Source organism: Cebus imitator, unplaced genomic scaffold, assembly GCF_001604975.1.
Source record: "Cebus imitator isolate Cc_AM_T3 unplaced genomic scaffold, Cebus_imitator-1.0 Scaffold58, whole genome shotgun sequence".
Classification (NCBI taxonomy): domain Eukaryota; kingdom Metazoa; phylum Chordata; class Mammalia; order Primates; family Cebidae; genus Cebus; species Cebus imitator.
In genome coordinates, this window is record NW_016107373.1 from 1,372,636 (window position 1) to 1,398,622 (window position 25,987).

Sequence of the window (25,987 nt, forward strand, 5' to 3'; positions counted from 1 at the left end):
ATTTTTTTTTTTTTTTAATAGAGGCAGGGTCTCACCATGTTGCACAGGCTGATCTTGAACTCCTGGCTTCAAGGAAGCTTCCTTCTTGGCCTCCCAGAGTGCTGGAATTACAGGCATGAAGCATTACACCCAGCCAGGCATCCCTTTCTGGTTTGATTTCACCGAGTTTTAACCATGTGTCAGCCACTTGGGCTGTGAAGACAAATAGGCCACTCTGTCTTTCCCTGGGGAGCTTGCAGTTTAGAGAGGAAGATGGGCGCCTAAACCGAGCATTGCTTTGGTTTGATGAGGACCTCTGGAGCACAGAGGAGGAGGGGCTGTGCCCAGCCTGTGAGGTTTAGGGGAGGCTCCTGGAGGAGGTGGCCCTGAGCCTAGTGTTCAAGGATGAATAGGAGTCAGGTGAAATAGGGTGGTGGGGAAGCATTCCTGGAGACATATCTCAGCACATGCAATGGCCCCAAGTTCAAAGACATGTCACTCTGCAGAAAGGACCACTAGTTTGTGCTCATGGCATGTCTGGTGCATGTTGAAAACTGAGGATGGATGAAGGGGAGGACAGGTTACTGGGACTGGGCTGGGAGCGAGGCCTTCAGCCTGAAGCTGATGTGCCAGGCTCTGGGAGCAGGAGGTGCCACCTTCAGAAGTATGTCCGCTGGTGCTTCACCTCCCAGAGAATTCTCTGCTTTTTTCTTGGTTGGCATGCAGCCCATTTCCGACTTTTAGTCGATTATAAGTTCCTTTTCTTCTTTTTGGGGCATGGGGGCAGAGGGAACGAGCACTTTTTCCTGGTTTTAGGAGGCAGGACCTGGTTCTTTGCCCCACTGTCCCCCCCCTCCTGTAAGTTAGAGTGGGTGGTAGGGGATGGTCCCAGCTAAGGTCAGCCAGAGCAGCAGGCAGAGTGAGGCCGGGCAGCTGGCTGCTTTTGCCTGCCTGCATCCCTGCGTGCTCTGCCTAGACCCTGCACTCCCAGCTCTTCCACACACCATGCCCTTTTCAGAAAGCAGTCAGGGCAGGGGAGGTGTGGGTTGAAGGGTATGGGCACTTGATTAATAGGTGTCAGCATCCAGCCTTGTCCCTCCTAGGATAAGGAGCCTTGTTCTGAGGCACTCACCACTACTCTGCTGTCAGACTCCGCAGGGGAGCCCAGGGATCAGGGCTCCCTTGGGGCCCAGATTTCCCCATGCAGAGGCAGGCAGGTTCTGTATTGACAAAACCAGAGCTGCAAGAACATTGATAGTGAAACCCTGCTCAGGGAGTTCAGGGCTGGGCTAGAAAGTTGATCCCACCTGCACTCACACCCGCTACAGGCACCAAGATTTGTTTTGTTTTTATTTTATTTTATTTTTCTTTTTTGAGACAAGATCTTGTTTTTCCATCCAGGCTGGAGTACAGTGACAGGAACACAGCTCACTGCAGCCTCGACCTCCTGGGTTCAAGGGATCCTCTCACCTCAGCCTCCTGGCATACACCACCACCTGGCTAATTTTGTTTTGTTTGTTTGTTGTAGAGACGGGGTTACACCATGTTGCCCAGGCTGGTCTCTTAACTCCTGGGCTCCAGTGATCCTCCATATCTTTCCATGCCTTCCAGGAAGAGTCCTGGGTATTTGCACGCATTGGCCTTTTTGCATGTTCAGTTTTAAGAAGAGTTTGACCTGTCCCAGAATTTGACCCTATAGCAAGTTTTCCTACCCTGCTGGCCAAGAGGGTAGCTCTGAAAGGGAGGGAAGCATTTCCTGGGCTCACCATTGGCTTCCAGCACTGATACAGTGCTTGCCTAGCTTGCAGTGGGCATTCGGGGCAAGCGTGGAATGAATGAGTTGAGCTGAGTAAGGCCCTGCCTCTGAGCATGACTGTGCTGCACTGTTTGGGAGCACCATGGATGTGCCTCTGACCCATAGCAAAGGTCATCTGAGCCTCTGTTTTGTCTGAGGAAGATGGTAGGTAGACCAGCAGCAGTAGCATTGGGCCCTGGGCCAGGAAAAAGCAAATGTGAAGAGGGAGGGGCTGGAAGACCAGTACTCCCAGAGGTCAGGAAGGGCAGCTCCTCCTGTGACTCTCTGAGCCTCGGTTCCCCCTTCTGCTGCTCTGGCAGTGAAACCCCCAGAATATACTTACAGGGCATGATGGGAACTTGTTGATCTTACCCTGGCCTCTGCTTCTAGAGTGCACCTTAGGACTTGCCAAGGAAGAGACCTCATGTGAACTCTAAATCAATTTCCTATTTTCAAAGACAAAAACAGATGCTTTGCAACAGAGATGGAGACCGCAGAATTAACCCCCTGTCTGCCACTGTGCCTGAATCCCTGACCATGAATGCTATTTCCCTCTAGCCCTGGTGTTTTTTCTCTTGAAGAATGTGCCGGCTGCCCTTGGTTGCTCTTAGCGTTGGCTTAGAGTTCCCAGGAGGGAAGCAAAGCTCACAGTTCTGTAGGCTGAAGCTGTCCACACCCAGCCCTGGGGAACCATTCATATGTACATTTTAAAATCTTCCATTCATTCTTTTTTGAGCACTTAAGTTTGTGTCTGGTATTGTATTAGGCACGAGGAATTCAAGGGTACTCAATTACATTGAGATGAAGCCGTTGTGTTTCTTCCCTCAAAGAGCAAGTCCAGAGAGGAACTAGACATATAAATGCTGCTTCTGCAATGGGCGGTTACAACCAGTTTTCCAAGTATCCTTAAGTCTGGAGCCCCTGTGAGGAGCCTGGGAGCCCTTTTATTCATCTATACATGTATTTGACAAATACACACCCAATGTAAACCCATGTGTCAGACTTGACTCAAAAGTGAATACAACTGAATCCAAGACCTTCAGGAACTTACAGGCCAGAAGAGAGATGCCACAGCCATGGGAGGTGTGAAGCACTGTGAGGCCCCAGAGAACAAGCAGCTCCTTCCAGCTTGGGGACCAGGGGGGACAGAGGAGACAGGTCAAGAACATGGCACAGTGTACACAGTGTACGCCCATCTGTGTGGGCAGGGAGCAGGGCTGCTGGGTACCTGCAGGAAGGTGGGGGGCAGGACAGGAAGGTCTGGAATGTGGTAAGGGCCTGGCCACAGAGCCCTCAAATGTCAAGCTAAGGAGTTTTGACTACTGTGAGGGCTTTTGCAGCTGCTGGGTTTTGAACAGGGTGCAGACTTAACCAGAGCTCAGTTCATCAGAGCTTAATTAGGATGGTAATAGCAGCAGTGTGGAGACTGGATGGACGGGGAGGAGACTGGAAGCCCAGTTAGGACACAGCCACAGCCATGGGGTGGCCAGGCCACAGACAAGCCACAGACAAGCAAGCAGTGGGCTCAGACTTAGCGCCAGCAGCAGGGCCTCCCCCAGAGCCTGGGAAAGCCCATCTGGGGCTCACTGGGGGCTTGGCTGCAGCAGCTTCCTTAGGGCCCCAAGGCAGCCTGTTCTGCCCCTAGTGAGCTACTTGAAAAGAGCTGAGCCGGGCACAGTGGCTCATACCTATAATCCCAGCACTTTGGGAGGCCAGGACAGGTGGATCATGAGGTCAGGAGTTTGAGATGAGCCTGGCCAGCTTGGTGTAACCCTGTCTCTACTAAAAATACAAAAACTAGCCAGGCATGGTGATACACACCTGTAGTTCCAGCTACTCAGGAGGCTGAGGCAGGAGAATCACTTGAACCTGGGAGGTAGAGGTTGCAGTGAGCTGAGATCCTGCCATTGCACTACAGCCTGGGTGACAGAGTGAGACTCTATCTCAAAAAAAAAGAAAAGAAAAAAGAAAGAAAAAAAGCTAGCTGGGCATGGTGGCTCATGCTTGTAATCCCAGCACTTTAGGAGGCCAAGGCGGGTGGATCACCTGAGGTCAGGAGTTCAAGACCAGTCTGGCCAGCATGGTGAAACCCCATCTCTACTAAAAATACACACACACACACACACACACAAAAATTAGCCAAGTGTTGTGATAGGCACCTGTAATTCCAGCTACTTGGGAGGCTGAGGCAGGAGAATTGCTTGAACCCAGGAAGTAGAGGTTGCAGTGAGCTAAGATTGGACCACTGCACTCCAGCCTTGGCAGGCAACAAAAGTGAGACTCTGTCTGGAAAAAAAAGAAAAAAGAGCAGGGAGTTCACCAGGCACAGAGACTGGCACAGTGCACTCCAATGCCAGCAGGCTGCAGGCCAGCCACAGCACGGCCCAGACTGTTGGGACGGCTTCAGTGCACAGAGTTCATAGAAAGCAGTGGTGCCACAATGAGCACAGGGAGGGCCCCGGGGGGCCTCTCCAGGCAGCCCGTTGGCTCCCAGGGTTACTGAGGCTGTAGGTTGACCTTTTTCCTCTTACCCTCTGCCCCACTGTTAGAAGACTTTTTCCACTGAGAGAAGATGGGGGTGACCCAGTACTCTTAGAGCCCTTCAGGTTTTCTCTTCTTCTGCCCTGGGAGCTGGAACCAAGCATTCCAGGAGGAAGTGGGGAAGGGTGGCCACCTTGAGGGGTGGAGGGCAGGGTTTATCAGGGGACGTTGCGAAAAGCAAGAGCAGGACATAATGCTGAGGAAGATCGTCTGAGACGGGCTGGGTGCAGCTCCTCGTGCATGGAATCCCAGCACTTTGAGAGGCCAAGGCGGGAGGATTGCTTGATCCCAGGAGTTCAAGACCAGCCTGAGCAACATGGCGAAACCCTGTCTCTACAAAAAGTACAAACAATGAGACAGGTGTGGTGGTGCATGCCTGTAGTCCCAAATACTCAGGAGGCTGAGGTGGGTGGAGAGCTTGCACCCGAGAGGCTGAAGCTGCAGTGAGCCATGTTTGTACCACTGCATTCCAGTATAGGTGACACAGCGAGACCTGGTCTCAAAAAAAAAAAAAAAAAAAAAAGCGGAGGGAAGAAAAGACCTGTAGAAAGAACTAGTAGCATGAGGCTGCCAAGCACTAACAAGATGGGTGAGAGATCTCACTAAGCTATGAAACTGGCCGGCCTGGAAATCCAACTCTAATGAGGCAGGCAGTGAGAAGGACCGGATGGGGTTAGGGGAGCAAAGAAAGTCTCGTAAAAATGGCTGGTGGGAAGTACCCCAGAAGGAAAGAAAACTCAAAAGCCCCAAAACTGCAAAATCCCAAACAGGCCAGCAAGTAGCTGATAGAGACAAATTGGCAGTTCAGTGGGGCCATCCCTCGCAGTCTGGGAGCCTTTATCATAGTTGCTCATGGACTTGGTCTGGTTTTCACCCTACCAAGAGCTGAGCAGAAGGCTGGAGGGGTGGTTCCTCAGGGACAGAGCTCCACTGCTGCAGACCCCAAGCTAATCCCAGCAGGCACTATTGTCCAAGTGCTTGGGATGTGTGCTCCTTTTCTCTCTCCAGCACTGTGCAAGGTAGATGCTAGGGACTTTCTCAAGGTCACCCAGCAAGTAAGTGACAGAGCTGAGATTTGAGCCTTAGTCTTTTCTGTTCCCACACAAGGGAATGCTCAGGCCTTTCTGGAGAGGGGGCAGGAGACAGATCCTTCTCTCCCTCCCCAGGCCTGCGGGTTGAAGCTTGGGGCCTGTGCTGGTCAGCTGCCTCTCTCGAGGGAAATATGGCATCAGGCATTGAGCCCAGGAGAACAGTAGCTGGGCAATAGTTTGTGAAGACTAGTGGGTAAAGGGAAAGAAGAGAAGGAAACAGCCCTTCCAGGGAACAGCTAAAACTCTCAACTTCTGGCCAGGTGCAGTGGCTCGTGCCTGTGATCCCAGCACTTTGAGAAGCCTAGATGTGGGAGGATCAAGCAGCCTGGCCAACATGGTGGAACCCCTTCTCTACTAAAAATACAAAAAATTAGCCAGATGTGGTGGGCACCTATAATCCTAGCTGCTCGGGAGGCTGAGGCAGGAAAATTGCTTGAACCCAGGAGGTGGAGGTTGCAGTTAGCCGAGATGGCACCACTGCACTCCAGCCTGGGCGACAGCGTGAGACTCCCTCTCAAAAAAACAAAAACAGAAAAATTAGCTGGGTGTGGTGGCACATGCCTCTAATCCCAGCTACTTGGGAGGCTGAGGCAGGAGAATCACTTGAACCCGGGAGGCAGAAGTTGCAGTGAGCCAGCCTGGGTGACAAGAGCAAAACTCCGTCTCAAAAAGCAAAAAAACAAATGAAAGCTGGATGTGGTGGCTCACACCTGTAATCCCAGCACTTTAGGGGGCTGAGGTGGGCGGATCACTTGAGGTCAGGAGTTCAAGACTCCCTAGCTAACATGGCGAAACTCCGTCTGCAGTGGTGGCAGGCACCTGTAATCTCAGCTACTCAGGAGGCTGAGGTGGGAGAATGGCTTGAACCTGGGAGGTGGAGGTTGCAGTGAGCCAAGATCGTGCCATTGCACTCCAGCCTAGGCAACAACAGTGAAACTCTGTTTTAAAAAAATAAATAAATATGGCCAGGTGTGGTGACTTACTCCTGTTAAGTCTAGCACTTTGGGTGGCCAAGGCAGGTGGATCACCTGAGGTCAGGAGTTCGAGACCAGCCTGGCCAACAGGAGGAAACCCCATCTCTACTAAAAGTATAAAAATTAGGCTGGGTGTGGTGGCACATGTTGTAATCCCAGCTACTTGGGAGGCTGAGGCATGAAAATCTCTTGAACCCCAGAGGCAGAGGTTGCAGTGAGCCGAGATTAGCGCCACTGCACTCCAGTCTGGGCAACAGAGTAAGGCTATGTCAAAACAAAACAAAATAAAATCTCTCAGCTTCCTCAGGGGCTTTGAAGAGGTAACCCAGAACTACACTGAAGGAAGACAGTGTTGTAATGAAGCAGAGCAGACTGTTTCCCTTTGGGCCACACCCATAGGGTACCTACTCTCTTTCCAGAGGAAGAGTGGCATACCCCAGCCCAGCCTTAGGTCTGCTGAGTTTCCACAACAGGGACAGACAAAGCCAGCTGTCTAAACCTGCCTCCTTGCATGCTAAGCTTCCACTGGTACTGAGAACTCAGTGAAGCCAACTTCCTGCCTTCTGGGCCAGTGCTACCTCTTAGCTGGCCATCCTAGGCCTCAGTTTCCTCACCAGTAAAACAGAAGTACAGATTGTGATCATTTGGGGAGTTTTGTCTAGCTTTTTTAAGACTCAGATTGGTTTTCACAGTGTTAGAGCGAGTCTTTCTCTATTCTGCATTTAGTCAAGAATCCCCCAGCTGGTACCAGTGACTGCCGCCTGCCTCAGAGCCCCAGACCAGCAGCCAATTTGCTCTCTTCTGCTTTGTACCTGCCAGGTGAGGGCTCAGAGTATGGTGCCAGTGGAGAAGATGCGCTCAGCAGGATCCAGAGGCTGATGGCGGAGGGCGGCATGACGGCCGTGGTGCAGCGGGAGCAGAGCACCACCATGGCCTCCATGGGCGGCTTTGGCAACAACATCATTGTCAGCCACCGCATTCACCGAAGCTCTCAGACGGGCACTGAACCTGGCGTCGCCCGCACCTCCTCACCCCAGCCCTCCACCTCTCGGGGACTGCTTCCAGAGCCCAGGCAACTAGCAGAGCGGGGCCTAAGCCCCCGGACAGCTTCCTGGGACCAGCCTGGTACCCCTGGGCGGGAGCCAACCCAGCCAACCCTGCCCTTTTCCTCCCCTGTCCCTATTCCTGTTTCCCTTCCCAGCGCTGAGGGACCGACCCTCCACTGCGACTTGACCAATAACAACCACCTTCCGGATGGGGGCAGCAGCAGGGGGGACTCTGCAGGCCCCAGGGGAGAACCACGGAACAGGTAGAGAAAGCATTGCACTGGTGCCTCCCCTCCAACCGCCAAGCAGAAACCAGACCTCACAGCTGACTGGGAACTGGACATGCGGAAGAGCTGCTGACTGCGTCAGGGAACAGGAGGAGGGTCGGGGTGGAGAGGAGGTCAGTGGGCATGAGGCAGTCGAATGGGCAAGGCCTGCCTCAGGGAATTAGAACCTTCCAGGATCTGGAGCCCAGGAGAGCCACACTGTGGGCTTAATGTGAATGGAGGAGCAAGTGGGTATCTCTGCCAGGCACCCCACTTTCTCCTAGTAACATGGGCTCAGGGGACTCAACCCTGGACAGAGAGCCTCCAGAGCGTGAACAGTCTTCCAGATCTGGGCCAGTCATCCTGAGCAGAGGCCCGTGGGGCAGCTTTGCCCTGTCCACCTGTTGGGTGGGCAGGGCCACCAGAAGCCCAGAAACAGGAGGAGTGGCCTGGCCCAGAGAAACCACCTCCAACTCTGAGCCTTCCAGAGCTTCAGCCTCTCTTCGTCGTCTTACCCCACTGAAACCAACAGGGGTCGGGCCAGGCTCCCAGATTCCTGAGGACAGGGACTTCCGGAATTTACCAATAGGGGACTACTGTGGAGTAAGGGGGCGGCCTGCTTGCCTGATACAGGATGGAGTCAAGGGACAGTGGGCAGGTCCTCACTCAGGAGTCGGGGGTGTAGGCTGGCCGGCCCCCAGGGCTTGTCCACCAGTCTCCTCCTCCCCCCAAGACCCTCAGAGCAGCGCCTGTGGGTATCAGTATTACCTGAGCCTAGGCCAAAGCTAGCCCAAGGCTGGGGGAGGGGAGGAGACGCCAGGTCAGAATGTGAGGTCTCAGTCTGTGACTTACGGTGTTGCATGTGGACTCTTAACTGTACGTGTAGTTTCTAGTGGCGAAATCAAGGCTCTGATCATTTTGTTTTTAGTATGAAAATGTGATTTTCTTTCTGTCTGTAACTCATCATAGAAGCATTGTGTTGGGAGAAGAGGGGATGGTCTACAGCTAATGAGGGAAACACCAAAGATCACATCATTAAAATGATGACATGCCCCTCACCAGGCTCCTCTCTCATTTATTTCCACGGAGGCTGGGGGAGGGGTGGGGATTGGGAAACGAGGGGTACTGAACTGAGTCAGGCCCAGTTCCCCCGGCACTGTTTCTGGTGCCAGTGGGGTGCAGTGGACCCATCTGACCCCTTCACCAGAGCTGGTCAGGTGAGGGCTGCCACCTCTGCTTCATACCACTTCACACCACCACTTCCTGCTTCCCGGGGGCCTGCTACAGACTGGGACCACTCTCCAGTGGCAGGTGGGCATGTAGGAATGATCGAAGGCTGTTCATCCTAATAGGTTTCCACCCAGGACTACAGTCCTGAAGTGATGTAACTGGCCAGAAAGCTGGATCCCCTCCAGTCCTGGAAAAGTGCACACAGCAGGTGTCCAGCCTGCCAGGTAGGTGGAGGGGCTTGGTCCTGTCTACAGGCAAGGTGTCAATGGCTAGCTGCTCAGGTCTCTCTTGACTGTGTCTTCCCTCCAGTGGCCGAAAGGCCAGCTCTGTTTACGGGCTTTGGCTGCTTGAAAGCTTCCAGCTGGCCGGGTGCAATGTCTCACACCTGTAATCTCAGCACCTTGGGAGGCCAAGATGGGTGGATCACTTGAGGTCAGGAGTTTGAGACCAGCCTGGCCAACATGGTGAAAACCCTATCTCTACTAAAAATACAAAAAATTAGCCGGGCGTGGTGGCAGGTACCTGTAATCCTAGCTACTGGAGAGGCTGAGGCACAAGAACCGCTTGAACCCCGGAGGCAGAGGTTGCAATGAGGGGAGACCACGCCACTGCATTCTAGCCTGGGCAACAGAGCGAGACTCTGTCTCAAGTGGGACAAGGATATTTGTCCCAACTCTTCAAGAGCCATAAAAGAAAATCCAAGCAACACTAGGGCTTTTTGCTAGCAGCATGTACTTTTGAGTATTTTGTGTGTGTGTGTGTGTGCAACCAAATCTGTCCTTGATGCCAATTCTGGCCACAGAATTTCAGATTCTGCTCCAAAAGAGACAAAAACCAAAAGATAAATCCGCAAGAAATACAAAACCATCAGCCAGGTGCAGTGGCTCATGCCTGTAATCCCAGCACTTTGGAAGGCCAAGGTGGTCGGATCACCCAAGGTTGGGAGTTTGAGACCAGCCTGACCAACGTGGAGGAACCTTGTCTCTACTAAAAATACAAAAATTAGCTGGGTGTGGTGGCACATGCTGTAATCCCAGCTACTCAGGAGGCCGAGGCAGGAGAATCGCTTGAACCCAGGAGGCGGAGGTGGCAGTGAGCCGAAATCATGCCACTGCACTCCAGCCTGGGCAACGAGCAAAACTCCAACTCAAAGAATGAAATACAAAACCATGGCAAGACTCACTTTCTAGAAAATTACGTGTAACAGTGGACTCTGGACTGTAAGACACATCACTTAGCTGTGTGACTTTGGGCAAGCCGCTTGCCTTTTCTGGGCTTCACTTTCCCTTGTTAGGATGCAGGGCTTGTACTACACAACCTCAAAGTTACTTCTAGCTCTGTGCTCTGGAATCATTCAAGCCCAGAGAGCACACAAGTGGTTAGGGCAGGCCTCCTTTTCACAGGTGGGATTTAGGCACCTGTAGTCCTAAACTACTTGGGAGGCTGAGCCAGGAGGATCACTTGAGCATAGGAGTCCAAGTCCAGCCTGGGCAATAAAGTGAAACCCTGTCTCTCTTTTTTTTTAAAGTGGGATTTGAGCTAAACATTGAAGGCTGGAAAGAGAAGGGAGCCCACTGCCCCACATCCTTTCCCCACTGCCCGTAGGAGGAAGAATTCCTTGGTCCGATAGTGGGTCCTGTTAATTTGTTTAATGTAAACCACTCAAAAAAGGTTCCGAGGCCGTTACTGCTGTTATCCCTACTCCCAAAGCACACAATTAACTGGCAGAGCCAGGGTTTGAACCAGGTCGTGTATGATTCCTGGGCACACAGCCAGCCACTGTCATTTCTACAGAAGGAAGATGAGGTGTAGGAGAAAAAATGGGACCCTGACTTTTTCTGTTGCTTTGGGGAAAAGGGTATGAGGAGGCCCCTAGGGATGAGGTGATCCAAAATTTTTGTTTTCTGTTTGTTTTGACATGGAGTCTCACTCTGTTGCCCAGGCTGGAGTGCAGTGGCACAATCTCGGCTCACTGCAACCTCTGCCTCCTAAGTTCAAGCGATTCTCGTGCCTCAGCCTCCTGAGCAGCTGGGATTACAGATGTGTGCCACCACACACAGCTAATTTTGTATTTTTATTAGAGGCAGGGTGTCACCTTGTTGGCCAGGCTGGTCTCAAACTCCTGACCTCAAGTGATCTGCCAGCCTCGGCCTCCCAAAGTGCTGGGATTATGGGCATAAGCCACCACCCAGCTGAGGTGGTCCAAATTTAGAGCTGTCTGGCCTTGCCTCTGCTGTCTCTGGATGGTGCCAGCCATCCTCCCCCAACCCCATTGGAGGCCCTTGTCAACACCTTCCTGTCCCCATACCAACTCCTTTCCTTAGAAAGCCCTTGCCCAATGACAGAGCCTCTCTGGTGGTAAAATCTTTGCAGGCCCCTCAAACATCACAAGGTTGTGGCGTCAGCAGGGCAAAGATAGGGGCAGTCCCTTTTGGAGATGAGGGAATAGGTTCATAGAAATTCTGTTACTTGTCTGTTAACCTAGTGGCATCAAAGGCAGAGCAGAGAAACCATCAGGTCCCCTTGTTCCCAGCTCGGCTCTCCAGGGTTCCACAGTGGGTTCTTGTGTTTGGGAGATTGCAGGAGGTCAAAAGCCCCTTCACAGCAGGGATTGTGGAGAAATTAAAGTGACTGTGCCTGCCAGCTTCTGGAAGAGCTGGGGTTAGTAGCTGGAGGCATGTCTGGTATCTGCAGCCTCCCATCCTTGGCCTTGCTTGTTTTCTCATCTGACTGTTTTAAGGATCTGCCTTCCTCCTCCACAACCCTCACCTCCTCCAAGGAGTACCACACTCTTTTGGGCCCTGGGAGGGCAAAGTGGAACAGGTGCAGGACTGCAGTCTTAGGGTCTTATAAACCAACTTTCCTTATTTGTGAAGTGGGGCAAGAACAGTAGTGCTTCTTTCATCCCCAGTTATGAGGTCCTGAGAGATCCGATCATTCTTGTAACAACAGAAGATGGCTTCCTACTCCAACCAACCAACCCCAGCCCTGAAGTTCTCAACTCCTACCAACCCCAGCCCTCGCACTCGGGAGCTCTGGGGACCCGACCTCCACTTCCGGGTTCAGAGTGGAGAACCCCACACTGACAGCCCCGCAGCGCCGACTTCTGCTCGGGTTCCCTCCCTTTCTTTGCCAAGAGGCTCCTGCCTCTTCTCCACGGCCGCCCCCGCAATCGCCCCCCCACAACCACCACCTCTGGCCCTCGAGGGAGGGTCTCGAGTTGTTTCCCCGAAAAGAAGAAACCAGACTTCTTAAGGTTAATCAAATGTTTGCAATGAGCTTTTGGGTTACAGGCCTCGGTCCTGGAAGCGGTGGGGTGCGTCCGACCCTGACGGGCGCTCAGAAGGGCGCTCTCGGAGGGAGCCGAGCGCCGGAGCAGGATCAGACCCGAGAGGCCGCCGGGCCCGAGCGCCGGGAGCTCTCCGAGGTGCTGAAGCCGCCCCGCTGTCGGCCCGGCTGGGGCGAGGCCCGGCGTCCTGAGGCTCCGGCCCGTGCGGGTTCCCAGAGACCTCTGAGACTGGCCGCCCGCTCTCCGGGGTCTTGTCCCGCGCTCCGGCCCTGGTGACCTTGGGCAACTGGCTGTCCCTCACAGGCTGCGGTGAACTCGCGGTCCAGGCTGCGGCTGGACGGGCGGCGCGTCGCATCCCGGGGCTGGGAGAGCGGGGGCGCGCCCCTTCCCCGGCCTGGAGCGCCGAGCAGGGACCCGAGCGGGTGCGGGCGAGTGGTCCGCGGTGGGCTCCTTCCTTCCCGGCCGACCCTCGCCTGTCCACCCGCTCCTGCGCTTCCCCAGGCCCCGACGGCGCCCCTCCTCGCGGGCTGCCGGGCCGGCACACAGCTGCGCGGCTGGAGCTCCCGGCCCTCGGCCCCGACGGAGCCCTGGCGGCGCAGCCCGCCCCACCCACTCGCAGCCTCCCGCTGGGGTCAGACTCCGGCGCCTCGCGGCCAAACCGCGAGCGGGGCCGCGCAGGGCGCTGAGGTCCATAGAGGCGCGAAAATAGCTCAGGGTCCCGGGAGTGCGGTCAGGGTGGAGGCGGGAGCGCGGCCGGACCTGCTGCCAGCTCCCTCCCCAGCCCGCGAGGGGGCGCCGCGTCCCCATGACAACGCGGACACCCCACCCCCCGGAGGGCAGCGCCCCCTGCTCCCCTTCGCCGCCGGCCGTGAGCGGCGCCCTCGGTACCCCGGCAGGGAGCTGCTGGCCGGCCTCCGGGAGGGGCACGGACCGCCGGGGTCTCCGACGCCCCGGGTGGTGACCCCCGCGCGTCGCCGCCGGGTGACCGGCCCGGGGCGGGCGGCGCGGCCCCGCCACGATTGGCTGCTTCCTCGTGACATCACGCGGCTCGGGGAAAAGTGCGAGCGTGAGCGCGAGTCGGAGCCACAGCGCCGGGAGCTGCGGGCGGAGCAGGGGCCGCCCCTCGACACCCCGTCCCCGCCCCCGGCCCTCGGCCCGGCCGCCCGCCCCGCTGGCCCGCGGGGCCGCGCGTCCGTCCCGCCGTCTGTCTGGCGCGAGGGGAGCGGGGCAGAGGCGGCGGGTAAGTGGCTCCGCGGCGGCGCGGGGGCGGGGGGCTCGCCGGGAAGAGCAGGAAGCAGGTCCCCGGGACGCTCTGAGGCTCCCCAGAGGTGGGTTCGACTGGGACTGGGCGCCAGAACCCCTCCGGGGCGAGCGAGGTGCCGGGAGCTGCAGAGGGCCGGGGCTGGGGGACCCCGCTGGAAGCAAGGCCGGGGTCTCTCGGAGGCTTCTCCAGGTGCGCCCGTGGGAAGGGGTGGGCATCCAGGATGTCGGAGGCGGGAGAGTGCCCGCCCACAGACCCTACGAAGCCAGGGGCAGCCGTCGGGGGTGGGACTCGGTACTCCAACCCTCCCACTGGCGGCTCTGTGGGGCGCCGGGCGCTGAAGCCCCAAAGAGCCCTTTTCCCGCCGTCTCCCCGCCCTCCTTCTCCCTTTGCCCCCTTGCCCCCGCGCCGCCAGCCCACTCCGGTCCCTGGAGTCTTCCTTCTACGACCTTGAGCCCCGACGGAAAACACCCCAGCCCTCCCCGGTACCCCTCCCCCACTCCGGGACTACCCCCCGCTGCTGCCCAGCCTCCGACCCGGGGTCTTCCAGCTCCAGTCCCCCCCACCCCGGCCCCGCAACGGAAGTGTTGGGCACAATGTCGGTGCCAAATCTTCGCCTCTCCCTCCCTTGAACTCCGGAGTCTCCTCTACCGCTCCAGGGGCCACAGCCTTCCCAGAGCAATGGAGTGAATGCCCAAGAACCGAAGACCTACGCCCCAAACCACCCCATGGACGCCCGGAGCACCCACTCCGGTCTCTCCCGGGGAAGAGGGGGTCGAGGACTTGGGAAAGCACAGTGCCCACGCCCAGAGGCTGCAGGAACTGCGTCCTAGGGGGTTGGAGGGAGGGCGGGGCACCGGAGAGCCAGGGCTCCTTCGACCATGGCAGAGACGTGGAGGAGCCTCCAGATGGCCCAGGAAAACCCGGCCCTCGAGGCCCGCCCGACCCTAGCGTGAGAAACTGGCTGCCCACTTTGGTCGCGGGGGCTAGACAGTGCCTCTGGGGTAGGGTGCAGGGTGAGGAGCGGGGGACAAGAGTCTTGCACTCGCCTGACCCGAGCTCTGTCTGGGCCTCTGCCTTGTGGGTGGGTGCACTGCCGGTGCCCTCTCGCCGCAAGACTGGGCGTCTTTTGGCGATAACGCCTCTTAGGGGCTCTCAAAGCTGAGCCTGCCTGATGTCCCTTAAGGCCGGGTTGGGCGAGTGTCTCAGCGACCCCTCGACAGATGTCAGAGGCTGGGACTCTCTGCCACATCTTTGAGGACTTGGACACCTCTGGGCACTGGGCTAAGACGGCCTCCCCAAAGTTAGGTGGCCCGTCGCAGCCCTTAGTGTAGTCTGGCCTCCTTGTCCTGTCCACACGACACTTATCCATCCACAGGACAGGCGCAATCTGGATGCAGGCTCCTGGCCCGACCCTCTCCGCGCTCAGGCGGACAGCTAAGGTCTGGCGGAGTCTCCCGGCAGGGGCGTTTGGAATGTGACCGGTCACCCACTGTCGGCCCTGCATTTGCGTGTGCATGCAAGCCCACAGGTGTAAAGGCACCCGAACCGTGTGCATCCTCCCGGCCACAGCACCCTAGGCACGCACACGCGTGCACATGCACGTGTCCACACGGCGCGGCATGCTCACGCGCTCTCACGGGCGCACTGGTATCCAGGCGTGGCCGTGCGCACACACACGCACATGCAGACAGCTACTAGCGTCTACTCGCGCTCCCCCGTAGGCACACACAAACAGAACTCGCACTCGCGCTCCCGCCCACACGTTCCTCGCCGGGTGCCGGGTGGAATCCGGGCGCCCTCAACTTTCCCACCCGAGAACCCCGCGCGGAGCGGACGGCAGCTCCGGGGCGGCGTCCCGAAGGGCCTGGCGAGGGGACCCCACGTCCCTTCCCTGGGAAGCTCTGCCTGGGGGCTCCTCTGGGTTCGCAATCGAATTGGAGTTGGGGGCAGTGGCGAACGGCGGCCGCACGGTCTGGGTCCTGAGCGGGCACCAGCGACCGACACTGCCATCTAGCGGTGCGCACAGCCCCTGCGGCGGCGGCGGCTCGCTCACCAGATCCCAGGCGCATCTGGATTCCAGGGAAACGCGCCAGAGGGGCCTGCGGTGGGAATGTCTGCGGGTGACCCCGAGGTGTCCAAAAAGACGACGGCTGGGGCGGGGCTGAGTCGGGGAGACCCTGAGCCTCGCCCCGTCAGCACCTGGCAGCTCCCTCACGCAGGCCAAGAGCAGGACTTAACCACCGGCCATACTGTGGTCCCGGCTCAACCCAGCCGCCAGGATCTGGGAGAAGACAAGACATCGCTTGTCTTCTGGGAAAGCTAAGTCGAGAAGCCAGCAGGAATGCGAGGGGACCCTACCCAAGCCTCTCCTGAACAGTACCTCAGTTGTGTGGTTTTCCGGTGGGGAGGGGAGCGGAGGCAGGAGGTCAACTCTGAGCAGTAGTACCTTGGACTTAAGAAGGAGGTTCCCGGGTTCTTCTCCTGCCCCTACCCTTACTTCCAAACCCGGTGAGTTGGGGCCAGTTGATTAACATTATCCTCATCTATAAGAGGATATTTACATCTGTAAGATGAGGAGACTAATGATACCTGCCTTTTCAGGCTGCTGTAAGGATTAAACCAGATAATCTATATTAAAAGCTCAGAGGGGTTCCTGACGCATAGTTAACACTCAATAAACAAGAGCTATTATGTTTTCACATTCTGCACCTCCAGCCCGTTTGTTATCATCCTGCTGGCCTGTATTCTGCCCTGGGAGGCTAAAGTGAGTTTCCTTGGGGCTGGCTGACTGATTGCCCCTGCCTGCCCTCTCCCTTCCAGCTTGTGAATGCTAGGGGGAGGGCAGCCTCCTGGCGCTGGAGGGGACAGCTCAGAGAGGGACACCTGAGCTGCTATTTCAGAGGCTCTCGGAGCTGAATGGGGTTGTCAGGAGCCCCAAGAGAGGGCAGTATCTGGTCTTTGTCCTTGACTCGTTGTGTGACCTTGGGGGTGACAATACCTGCACTCAGCCTCTCCTCCTACAAGGATTTAGAACAGAACTTGAACTGTCAGGCAAGGAGGCTGGGTCTGTATCTGCCATGGTGGAGTAGGAGGGCTGGGGCCAGACTTGGGCGGTTACCTTGGCCCTTGGCCCCAGCCGGCAGTGAATTTTCGTGTTTATGTATGAAGATCAAGTTTAGGTGCTGATCCCTATAGCTGCTGGGCAGGATCTCCCAGGACAGGATCCTGTCTTCTGCAAATGAGAAAGAGGCACAGGAAGGCGAGGTGGCTTGTCTCAGGACACACAGCCGGAGCGCAGGCTAGGGGTTAGTGCTCCTTCCTCCACAGCGGGCTGCCGCGCCCTCTCTTCCTCTCACACACAGACGCACAGAACTGCGTATCCGACCATGCCTGCTGGGCTGGCGTGGCTGTGATGGGCCCGCGTGCGTCTGTGGAGCGGTGTGTGTGTTGGCGGGTGTGAAGGAGGCTGGGCTGAGCGGCTGCCCTGGCACTCGGAGCTGGCGTGGGCCTCCCTCACATGGAGGGAAGAGGAAGAGGGGGAGGAGAGCTAAGAGGAGCCTGTGGGAGGGAGGGCAGGCTCAGGGAAGGGCCTGCAGTGGGGACTCCAGCTAGGGCACTGCTGGTGTGCGGAGTGGGCTTCGGAGGGAAGGGAGGCTGTGGCAGCCCTGCTCTTCCCTCTGGGACAATCCGTTCACCTCACTGGTCCCCAGTTGGGCTTCAGGGGTCTCTGATAGCCCCTAGTGACCCCTGCACTGCCCCCTCCCAGCTGCCTGCCTTGTGGCTGGAGCTGAGGGCTCCAGGAAGGGGATGCGACAGTGGCAGTTACCTCCCGAAGCCCCTTCTGCAGGGACTCTCCTCCTCTCGGGGTGCCCAGCTCCATGCACCACCTCTGGTCCCTGCACAACCTTCTGCCTTCTGAGCTCTTTGGCCTCCGTAGCCAGAGCTCTCAGTTACCAGAACGCCTTCCTCTCTCCACCCCTGCCCGCACGCATCCCTACCAGCAACACGATGCAACATGACCAAGAAGCTGTGAAACCTCAGTCAGGCTTTTAACATCTCTGTGCCTCAGTTTCCCCATCTGTAAGTAGTCAAGAAAAAAATACAATGGTATCTACCTCATAGGTTTGTTGTGAGGATGAAATGAATTAACACTATAAAAATTGTTGCCAGACATGGTGGCGCCTGGAATTCCAGCTACTCAGGAGGTGGGAGGATGGCTTGATCGGGAGTTCTAGACCAGCCTGGACAACATAGCAAGACCCTGTCTCTACAAATAAATAAATAAATAAATAGACACTTTCTCCCCCTTTTTTTTTCTGTTACCTCCAGTAATGGGTATAAGCAATTTTTTTTTTCCTTTTTTGAGATGGAGCCTTGCTCTGTTGCTCAGGCTGGAGTGCAGTGGCAGGATCTCGGCTCACTGCAACCTCCGCCTCTTGGGTTCAAGCAATTCTCCTGCCTCAGCCTCCCAAGTAGATGGGACCACAGACATGTGCATGTGCCACCATGCCCAGCTAATTTTTTTTTTTTTTTTTGGTAGAGACAGGGTTTCACTGTGTTAGCCAAGATGGTCTTTATCTCCTGACCTTGTGATCTGCCTGCCTGCCTCAGCCTCCCAAAGTGCTGTGATTACAGGTGTGAGCCACCATGCCGCCCCCCGCTTTTTTGTTTTAAGTGTCAAAGGTGTCTGACACTTAGTAGGCCGTCAGTGTCAGTGTTGGGTGCCCATAGATACCCCTGTTATTGCCTTTGTCTCAGTGCCTTCTGCAGGGGTTAGAGAGCAGGTGTTAAGAAATGACCAAGGGGTAAATGGATGAAGGAACATGTCTCTCCAGAGCCCACATGCTGGGGGACCTCTGGGACCACTCTCCTCCTCCTCTTGCTTCCCTGGGCTCCCCTGACACCGGCCTCTGTCTAAGCCTCGCGCTGCCTCTGGGCCTGCACTGTGGCCACTGCCCTTGGTGGGGCCACTCTCTGCAGCTCCTGTGGCTGCCTCCTCATCACCCAGATGACCCGGTGGGTGAGGCCTTCCCTGATCACCCAGCACGGAGTCGTGCCCGTCCTGCCTTCTGACTCACTCTCCCATCACCTGCCTTATTTTCTTTCTAGAGCTTTTTTTGTAGTTCACGTGTTTGCATGTCTCCCCCCATGAGGCAGGGGCCATGTGTGTCTTATTCACTTCTGTAGCCACAGCACCCTGAACAGTGCTTGGCACATAGTGGGTGCTCAATTAATGTTGAATGAAAGGACAAATGAGGGATGGCAGGACAGAGTTCTCTTAAGGTCTGCCAGAGAATGTCCCTCTGTCCCTTTGATGCCAGTGTACCTGTGCACAACCTCCCCACCCCACCATCCTCTTCTGCAATTCACGCTTTTCTCTCCCCTTCCTCCCCAGACACGGGCTACCCCCCTTCCCTGCTAACCAGCATGGCCAACTTCACACCCGTCAATGCCAGCTCGGGCAATCAGTCCGTGCGCCTGGTTACGTCGTCAACCCACAACCGCTATGAGACGGTGGAAATGGTCTTCATCGCTACGGTGACAGGCTCCCTGAGCCTGGTGACTGTCGTGGGCAACATCCTGGTGATGCTGTCCATCAAGGTCAACAGGCAGCTGCAGACAGTCAACAACTACTTCCTCTTCAGCCTGGCGTGTGCCGACCTCATCATCGGCGCCTTCTCCATGAACCTCTACACCGTGTACATCATCAAGGGCTACTGGCCCCTGGGCGCCGTGGTCTGCGACCTGTGGCTGGCCCTAGACTACGTGGTGAGCAATGCCTCCGTCATGAACCTTCTCATCATCAGCTTTGACCGCTACTTCTGCGTCACCAAGCCCCTCACCTACCCCGCCCGGCGCACCACCAAGATGGCAGGCCTCATGATTGCTGCCGCCTGGGTCCTGTCCTTCGTGCTCTGGGCGCCTGCCATCTTGTTCTGGCAGTTTGTGGTGGGCAAGCGGACGGTGCCCGACAACCAATGCTTCATCCAGTTCCTGTCCAACCCGGCAGTGACCTTCGGCACAGCCATCGCTGCCTTCTACCTGCCTGTGGTCATCATGACGGTGCTGTACATCCACATCTCCCTAGCCAGTCGCAGCCGGGTCCACAAGCACCGGCCCGAAGGCCCGAAGGAGAAGAAAGCCAAGACGCTGGCCTTCCTCAAGAGCCCGCTGATGAAGCAGAGCGTCAAGAAGCCCCCGCCCGGGGAGGCCGCCCGGGAGGACCTGCACAACGGCAAGCTGGAGGAGGCCCCCCCACCGGCGCTGCCACCACCGCCACGCCCCGTGGCTGACAAGGACACTTCCAATGAGTCCAGCTCAGGCAGTGCCACACAGAACACCAAGGAACGCCCAGCCACAGAGCTGTCCACCACAGAGGCCACCACGCCTGCCATGCCCGCCCCTCCCCTGCAGCCTCGGGCCCTCAACCCAGCCTCCAAATGGTCCAAGATCCAGATTGTGACGAAGCAGACGGGCAATGAGTGCGTGACAGCCATCGAGATTGTGCCTGCCACGCCGGCCGGCATGCGTCCCGCGGCCAACGTGGCCCGCAAGTTCGCCAGCATCGCTCGCAACCAGGTGCGCAAGAAGCGGCAGATGGCGGCCCGGGAGCGCAAGGTGACACGGACCATCTTTGCCATTCTGCTAGCCTTCATCCTCACCTGGACACCCTACAACGTCATGGTCCTGGTGAACACCTTCTGCCAGAGCTGCATCCCTGACACGGTGTGGTCCATCGGCTACTGGCTCTGCTACGTCAACAGCACCATCAACCCCGCCTGCTATGCTCTCTGCAATGCCACCTTTAAAAAGACCTTCCGGCACCTGCTGTTGTGCCAGTATCGGAATATCGGCACTGCCAGGTAGGCAGGCAGGAGTGCTCTAGGAGGTGCTGGGGTTGCGTGTGTGTGCTGGGGGCCCACACGGCTCACCTGCTGTGGGGAAGAGTTGCAGGCACCATTCCGTGTTCGCGTTTGCTGAAGAGGAAGTTCAGAAGAGGCTCTGGCTGTATTCAGAGATCAGATCTCTGCTCAGGCTGAGGAGGCTCACCCCAGGGAGTGTCTGCTGAACTGGGGCTGCCTGGCCCACCTCTGTGGCCTTGGCACTGGCCTGGGTGGGCACCTGCCCCACTGTGACCAACCATCAGCAGAGCTGGAAGAATGGACATCTGGAGGGGGCTGAGGTCCAGGGCCCCCTCGGGAGGAACAAAGGGGCCAGTGCTTGGAAGGAGGCTTGGGAAGGGCATGGAGGGGTGGGGTCCCCCATTCTGCTGTAATCGGTGCTTTCTGCCCCCCTGCACCCCGCATGTAGGCTCAGTCCCCTCTCCCCTAATCCCACTCCAGGGGCAGAAATCTCTGGCTGCAGCTGCGTAGCCAGGTTCTGGGTGGGCATGATGGAGGCCAGGTCCCCCCAGCCCCAGCAGCACTGCCCTTGTCACAGTAAGATGGGGCAGCGGGGAGGTCAGGGGTTCTCTCTCAGGAACTGAGGTCTGGCTTCCTGCAATCCCAGGCTGAGCCGAGGGTGGTCCACTTATTCGGAAGACAGCCCCCTGCCGCCCCAGCCTTGGAAGGCTGTCCCAGGTCACACACCAAGTCAGGGTGAGGCTGTGGTGGGCAGCGTTCCCATCTGCTCTCTTTAAACCTCTCACCCTCTGGCCTCTGGAAGGTGAAGGAGGCCTGGGTCACACAGGCAAGAGGAAAGGGGTCGACCTCGGGTTTCTGTGACGGTGGGGGTGGGCAATGAGGTAGGCACTCAACCCCCACACCTACTGCCCCCCATGGGTAGAACCTTCCTGATTGACCTTTGACTGGGCGAGGTTGAGATGGGTGTGGTGGTTCCGGTGAGTCAGCCAGGTTCCCTTTCCCAGCCCTGGTCCCTGGGAGAGATGAGGACTGAAAGGCTTAGGGGATTTGATGGGGGGGGGGCACCCTTTCAGGGGCCCTGGAAGAAATTTTTGAAATGGTTCTTTTTCCATGAGCTCTGGGGAGCACCCACCACCAGGCCTCCAACCACCTGAAATCCACCAGTCCCTGCAGCCTGGTCTTTCTCCCCAGCTTCCCCTCCCCAGACACATTTCCACAGCAAATTCCTTGGGATGGGGCTTTTATATATTAAAAAAGAAAAGCTTTTATTGGGGGAAAAATTCAGTTTATTTAATGTGTTTCTTAGTAATGGAATCGTGGGGAAGAACAAAGTGGGCTCTGGGGCTCACATTGCTCTGGGGAAGGCTCAGGCTTCCCAGAATCCCTTGTCCCTCCTCACTTTGGGCACTTAGGGGTGGGGCTGGGGAGTGAAAGGGACAAGGCAGGGCATGATTGATTAAAGCTAACAAGCAGACAGAAGGCACTGGCGGGTCATATCTCAGGCCAGGGAAAGGAAGGGCGTGGGCCAGTCCCCAGGTAACACAAGGGGCTCCTCAGCATCCAGGCTTGGCCTCTAGTCCTTTCCCTTCCCTTTCTTGGCTGTAAAACAAGAAAGAAATATTAATACCATATCAGCGTTTAGGGCGACCCACTGCAGACCGCCCGCTCCACAAACACGCGGCATCAGGGAAGGGGGAGATTCTGCCCCCTAGTGGTTTCCGATCAGCTGACCCGGAAGTAGGGGATGGGGCAGCCATTGTGATGTGGACATCAGACACCCCCAGCTTCCTATTTCCACTTGGGATCAGAAAAGCTTCAAGTTCCTAGGCCCGGTCCTGGTCACAGCAGCCCTGGACAGCCTCAGCCTCCTCACCTGAGAGGCGGGCAGATTCACCCCTGCCCTGCCGGCCTCGCTGGGCTGAGTCAGGAGTAAGCTAAGAGAGGCCCAGGGTCCCCCCAACCTCCTCCCTACACTGGAAAGGGCAGAACTGACCGAATGCTGCCCGTGGCTGGAGAGCTGACAAAGGCCAGCCGTTCCAGGGCACTTTCTCTGGGTCCTAATCCAGATGCTCCAATGGAGTAGTTTGAGTTGGTCCCTAATTGGGCCAGGGAGGATTTATGTCCCCAGCACCACCTGCGGGCCCTCTTGTACTGCCCATCTCTAGACTTTTCCAGGCGGGATAGTCGAGTGAGGCGATGTCAGGAAGCCACTGACCAGGACTCAAAACTTAAGGTTTAACCTGGAAGTCTCCTCACAGGCGCGGGGCAGGGGGAGCACCCCTCTGCGACAGCCCCACCCCCTTCTCCTCTCACTGACCTTTGGCCTTGGCTTTGGTCTTGGGGGTGCAGGGCTTGGTCACGCGGATGGTCTCCTGGCACTGGGCATTGTAGCGCGCCTTCTTCAGTGTGCCCTGGCGGACTTTGGTGCCAGTGCCCCCATCACACGCACCCCAGTTCTCAAACTTGTATTTGCAGTCGGCTGGCGGGAGAGCGGCCTGGGTCAGCGCTGCGCAGCCCGCGGCCTCCCTCTACGAGTCTGCCCCGCCTTCGGCGAGGCTGTGCCCCCCTCTCCTGCCCTTCGCCTGCGCCCCGCCTCACCTCCAAACTCCTTCTTCCAGTTGCAGGGAATCCTGCACCGGATGCGCTGGGTCTGGGCCCCGCAGCTGCCCTCGCGAAAACCCACGCCGCAATCCTTGCTGCTGGGGGTGCAGGGCCCCCAGGCCCACTCCTCCGCGCACTCTATCCCCGGGCCGTCCTTCTTCACCTTGTCTACAACGCGCGGGGAACAGAGTTCAGGACCGGTGCACGGGGAGACTCCCTCGGGGGCCGCCCTCCTGGGGTTCCAGGCTGGGAACCCGGGGGGCCCAGCCCGGAGGTGGTGGAGCCTCGCCTGCCCGTCCCCAGCCCGCCTTCGATCATCCCTCATCACCTTTCTTTTTGGCCACCGCGGAGGTGAGCGCCAACAGAGCAAGGAGAGAGAGGAGGAGGAAGCCTCGGTGCTGCATCCTGGGGGGAGAGCGCGAGTCAGAGTCCCTGTCCCGTCCCTTTCCCCATCGGGGACCGCGTGCAGGGCCCTCCCACCCCCGCGTGCCCCACTTTCCAGGCCTCCAGTCGGGCTACTAAGGTGGCGGCTGTGGGAGGACTTGGGGCCGGCCCCTCGCCGTTGGCCCGGACGCACCGCCGGGAGGCGACTCCCGGGGGACGCATCGAGCCCAGGACGCAGCTCGGACACCACCCCCCCGTCCCCAACCCCCAGCCCCCAGCCCTCAGCCCCCAGCCCTCAGATCGGCCGCGGCCGGGCGGACCTGGGGCGGCCGTGCGCTCGCTCGCTCGCTGCTTGCGTTACTTCGTTCCCTCCCGCGCCAGGCCTGTCCCGCTCCGGCCTCTGCGGCCCCTTTTGTCTCCAGAACCGGTCTGAGCCGGTCACATGGGCCCCCGCCCCCTCTCCCCACCCCCCAGGGAAGGACCCGCCCCGCCCCCCGACCACGGCGTCCCCGCCCCCGCTCCCGCCTGCGACCCCTCGCTTCAGCTCCCGCGTCCTTGCACCCAGCCCCGCGCCCTCGCCTCGTCTCGCCCCGCCGGTGCCCTCTGCACTGCGACGGCGGCCCTTCCCGGACCCATCTTCCGAGCCGGGGTCTCCTAGCCCCAGGCCTCGTCCCGCCCGCGCACACCCGTTCCCGGCCCACTCGGGCTTCCTGCACCGCCGCCCACTGACCCCCATCCCGGGTCGTCCCCTGCCAGACGTCAGGTCCCTGGCCGTTCTCAGGCCGCCACTTCCCTGGCCGGCCGCGGAGCCTCCGCTGGGGACGAGCAGGGCACGCAGACCCCCGCGCCCGTATAACCCGCCGGGCCCGCTCCCCTCCCACGGCGGGCTCAGCCCTGGCGCCCCGCTGGCTGCTGGGGAGGGGGCGCGGCCCCACCTGGGCCCGTTTCCGTGGGTGGGCAGGGAGGCGTTCTGTTGTGCTGCCGGGGGAGTCTGGGACCCGGGTCCCCAGAGAAAGCCACGAGTGCGGGCGCCCACCGCCCTTCCGGGAGCACAGGCTTGAGGGGCGGCGAGTGGGGGTCTTGGGGGAGGAGCCCGCAGGTCTGGATTTGGTGAAACTTCGCGCTGACAGGAGCCGTCTGAGAAGTTCCAGACCCAGCCACAGCGGCCGCTGCAAAAGCCCACCCGCTTTGACCCCGGGCCTGCGGCATCGCCTCGCCTGGTCCCTCCAAACCAGGAGAGCCCCCGAGGCCTGGGGGAGGTGCTTGCTCAAGGTCATAGGGCACATGGGCCACAGAGCCTGGGTTCGCCCCCGCCCCACCCCTCTTTCACTTTCATTGTTGTTCCCCGCGGGAAGCGGGAAGCTGGAGGGATCGGCCCCGCCCCCGGCCCCTGCCCCGACGAGCTCGGCCGCTGGGCAGAGGTCAGGAACCTGGGCCCAGGGAAGGTGCTGTCGACGGCGTCCAGTCCCCACCCCGAGGACAACCCGGCAGCCCCCGCTGCTTGTTAAGACCTCCCCCGCAAAATAAGAAAAGCAGAAAAGAAAAATCCACTTTACTGAGTCACACCCAGCTGTAAACATGTCACCGAGATTCCCGCCCCCCACCCCCAGGCCGCACAGTCCGCGTTGAAAAGACGGGGGAGCGGGGAGGGTCGCCGGAGCGGGTGCCAAGCAGGACAGGGCGGGCAAATGCAGCAGGCGCTGAGCTTCCGGGAGGAAGCCCAGGGGAGGGGGTGTGTGGCGGGAGCGGGGGCTGGGGGCCCAGCCAAAGACCAGGTGGCCCAGGAAGCCTCTTCCCGAAGGCCTCCCTCCCTCTCCAGACCCTCCAATCCTCAGAGGGCATCTGCTGCGGCCAGGGAGCGCCCTGCCCCAGAACCCCCACAAGGCATGTCCAACCCAGCCGTGTCCTGGTCCCTTGTGAGCCTCCGTGTCCGGCGGGGGCCTCAAGGGGTCAGATGAGGCCCCAGCTCCTGAGTCCAGCCCTAGGTCTGGGCAGCTCTTTAGGGGGCGGCATGGGGCTCCTTCCCTGGGGCCTGGGTCCCCCCGTAACCGTCCCACTGGAATGTGGCAGTAAGTTGGACAAGGAGGGCGCTCGTCCCCTGGCCGCTGTCCCTCCTGCTGCCCATGGGCAACCCGCTACACAGCCGTCTCCTGGTCCTCCCTCTGGATCATCTGATAGTGCTGCCGGTTCTCCAGGTAGGCGGCCAGCTCGGTGTCCTGAGCCTTCTCAGCCCGCTGCCGGGGAGTGTCACCCTGGAGGAGGGCGGAGCTGTGATCAGCAGGGGCCAGAGGCCTGTGGCCCACCCCGAGCTGGCTGAGACCAGGCAGGAGCTCTTCCTCCTAGGGGCCTAGTCAGGGAGGGAGGCCTCTCCACCCACCAGCTCCTCCCCTGCTAGCTCAGGTTTCCCAGGGTCTGGACTATGTCTTCCCAAGGACAGCCCCCAGCCCCAGCTCCCTTCTTGGAGCTCTGGAAAGGTTTGGTTGGTGCCCGCGCATGGGCTCCCTGTCTGCTCACCTGCTGGTCCGTCTTCATGAGCGAGGCCCCGGCCTCCACAATGTAGTGGCAGATGGTGCGCTGGCCCAGAGCCGCTGCCTGGTGCAGACAGGTCTCCCCACTGGGGGAGGAGGGGCTGGCTGTGGACCCCATCCCGTCCTCTGACCCCTC

At 58.6% G+C, this 25,987-nt stretch overlaps 4 protein-coding genes across 25 annotated transcripts in view; 2 read left to right on the forward strand and 2 right to left on the reverse strand.

Moving 5' to 3' along the window:
• AMBRA1 (autophagy and beclin 1 regulator 1) overlaps positions 1–8,750 on the forward strand; it is a 180,136-nt gene extending 171,386 nt beyond the window's left edge. For all 9 annotated transcript variants that reach the window (XM_017529301.2, XM_017529302.2, XM_037738848.1 and 6 more), the window contains one exon: positions 7,200–8,750. In XM_017529301.2, the coding sequence (XP_017384790.1) occupies positions 7,200–7,693 (494 nt within the window). In that variant the 3' untranslated portion in view covers positions 7,694–8,750. The remainder of the gene's footprint in view (positions 1–7,199) is intronic.
• A 4,549-nt stretch (positions 8,751–13,299) lies between these two features.
• CHRM4 (cholinergic receptor muscarinic 4) lies at positions 13,300–21,604 on the forward strand. Of its 2 annotated transcripts, none has more exons than XM_037738850.1 (2): positions 13,300–13,539; positions 18,871–21,604. In XM_037738850.1, exon 2 carries the CDS (start codon positions 18,903–18,905, stop codon positions 20,340–20,342), a length of 1,440 nt encoding a protein of 479 aa, XP_037594778.1. In that variant the 5' UTR covers positions 13,300–13,539; positions 18,871–18,902; the 3' UTR covers positions 20,343–21,604. The 2 variants fall into 2 exon arrangements, with proteins under 2 accessions (XP_037594778.1, XP_017384810.1); XM_017529321.2 differs by having other exon boundaries at positions 13,300–13,451.
• MDK (midkine) lies at positions 21,583–24,668 on the reverse strand. 3 transcript variants are annotated; one of them, XM_017529324.2, is made up of 5 exons: positions 24,259–24,668; positions 23,268–23,344; positions 22,937–23,107; positions 22,656–22,817; positions 21,583–21,937 (listed from the first exon to the last, which is right to left on the reverse strand). In XM_017529324.2, exons 2-5 carry the CDS (start codon positions 23,341–23,343, stop codon positions 21,912–21,914), a joined length of 435 nt encoding a protein of 144 aa, XP_017384813.1. In that variant the 5' UTR covers position 23,344; positions 24,259–24,668; the 3' UTR covers positions 21,583–21,911. The 3 variants fall into 3 exon arrangements, with proteins under 3 accessions (XP_017384813.1, XP_037594779.1, XP_017384812.1); XM_037738851.1 differs by lacking the exon at positions 24,259–24,668 and adding an exon at positions 24,122–24,214; XM_017529323.2 differs by lacking the exon at positions 24,259–24,668 and adding an exon at positions 23,644–23,759.
• Positions 24,669–24,857: 189 nt separating this feature from the next.
• DGKZ (diacylglycerol kinase zeta) overlaps positions 24,858–25,987 on the reverse strand; it is a 50,402-nt gene continuing 49,272 nt past the window's right edge. For all 11 annotated transcript variants that reach the window (XM_017529314.1, XM_017529313.1, XM_017529315.2 and 8 more), the window contains 2 exons: positions 25,838–25,937; positions 24,858–25,575 (listed from right to left, as the gene is read on the reverse strand). In XM_017529314.1, coding sequence (XP_017384803.1) covers positions 25,459–25,575; positions 25,838–25,937 — 217 coding nt within the window. In that variant the 3' untranslated portion in view covers positions 24,858–25,458. The remainder of the gene's footprint in view (positions 25,576–25,837; positions 25,938–25,987) is intronic.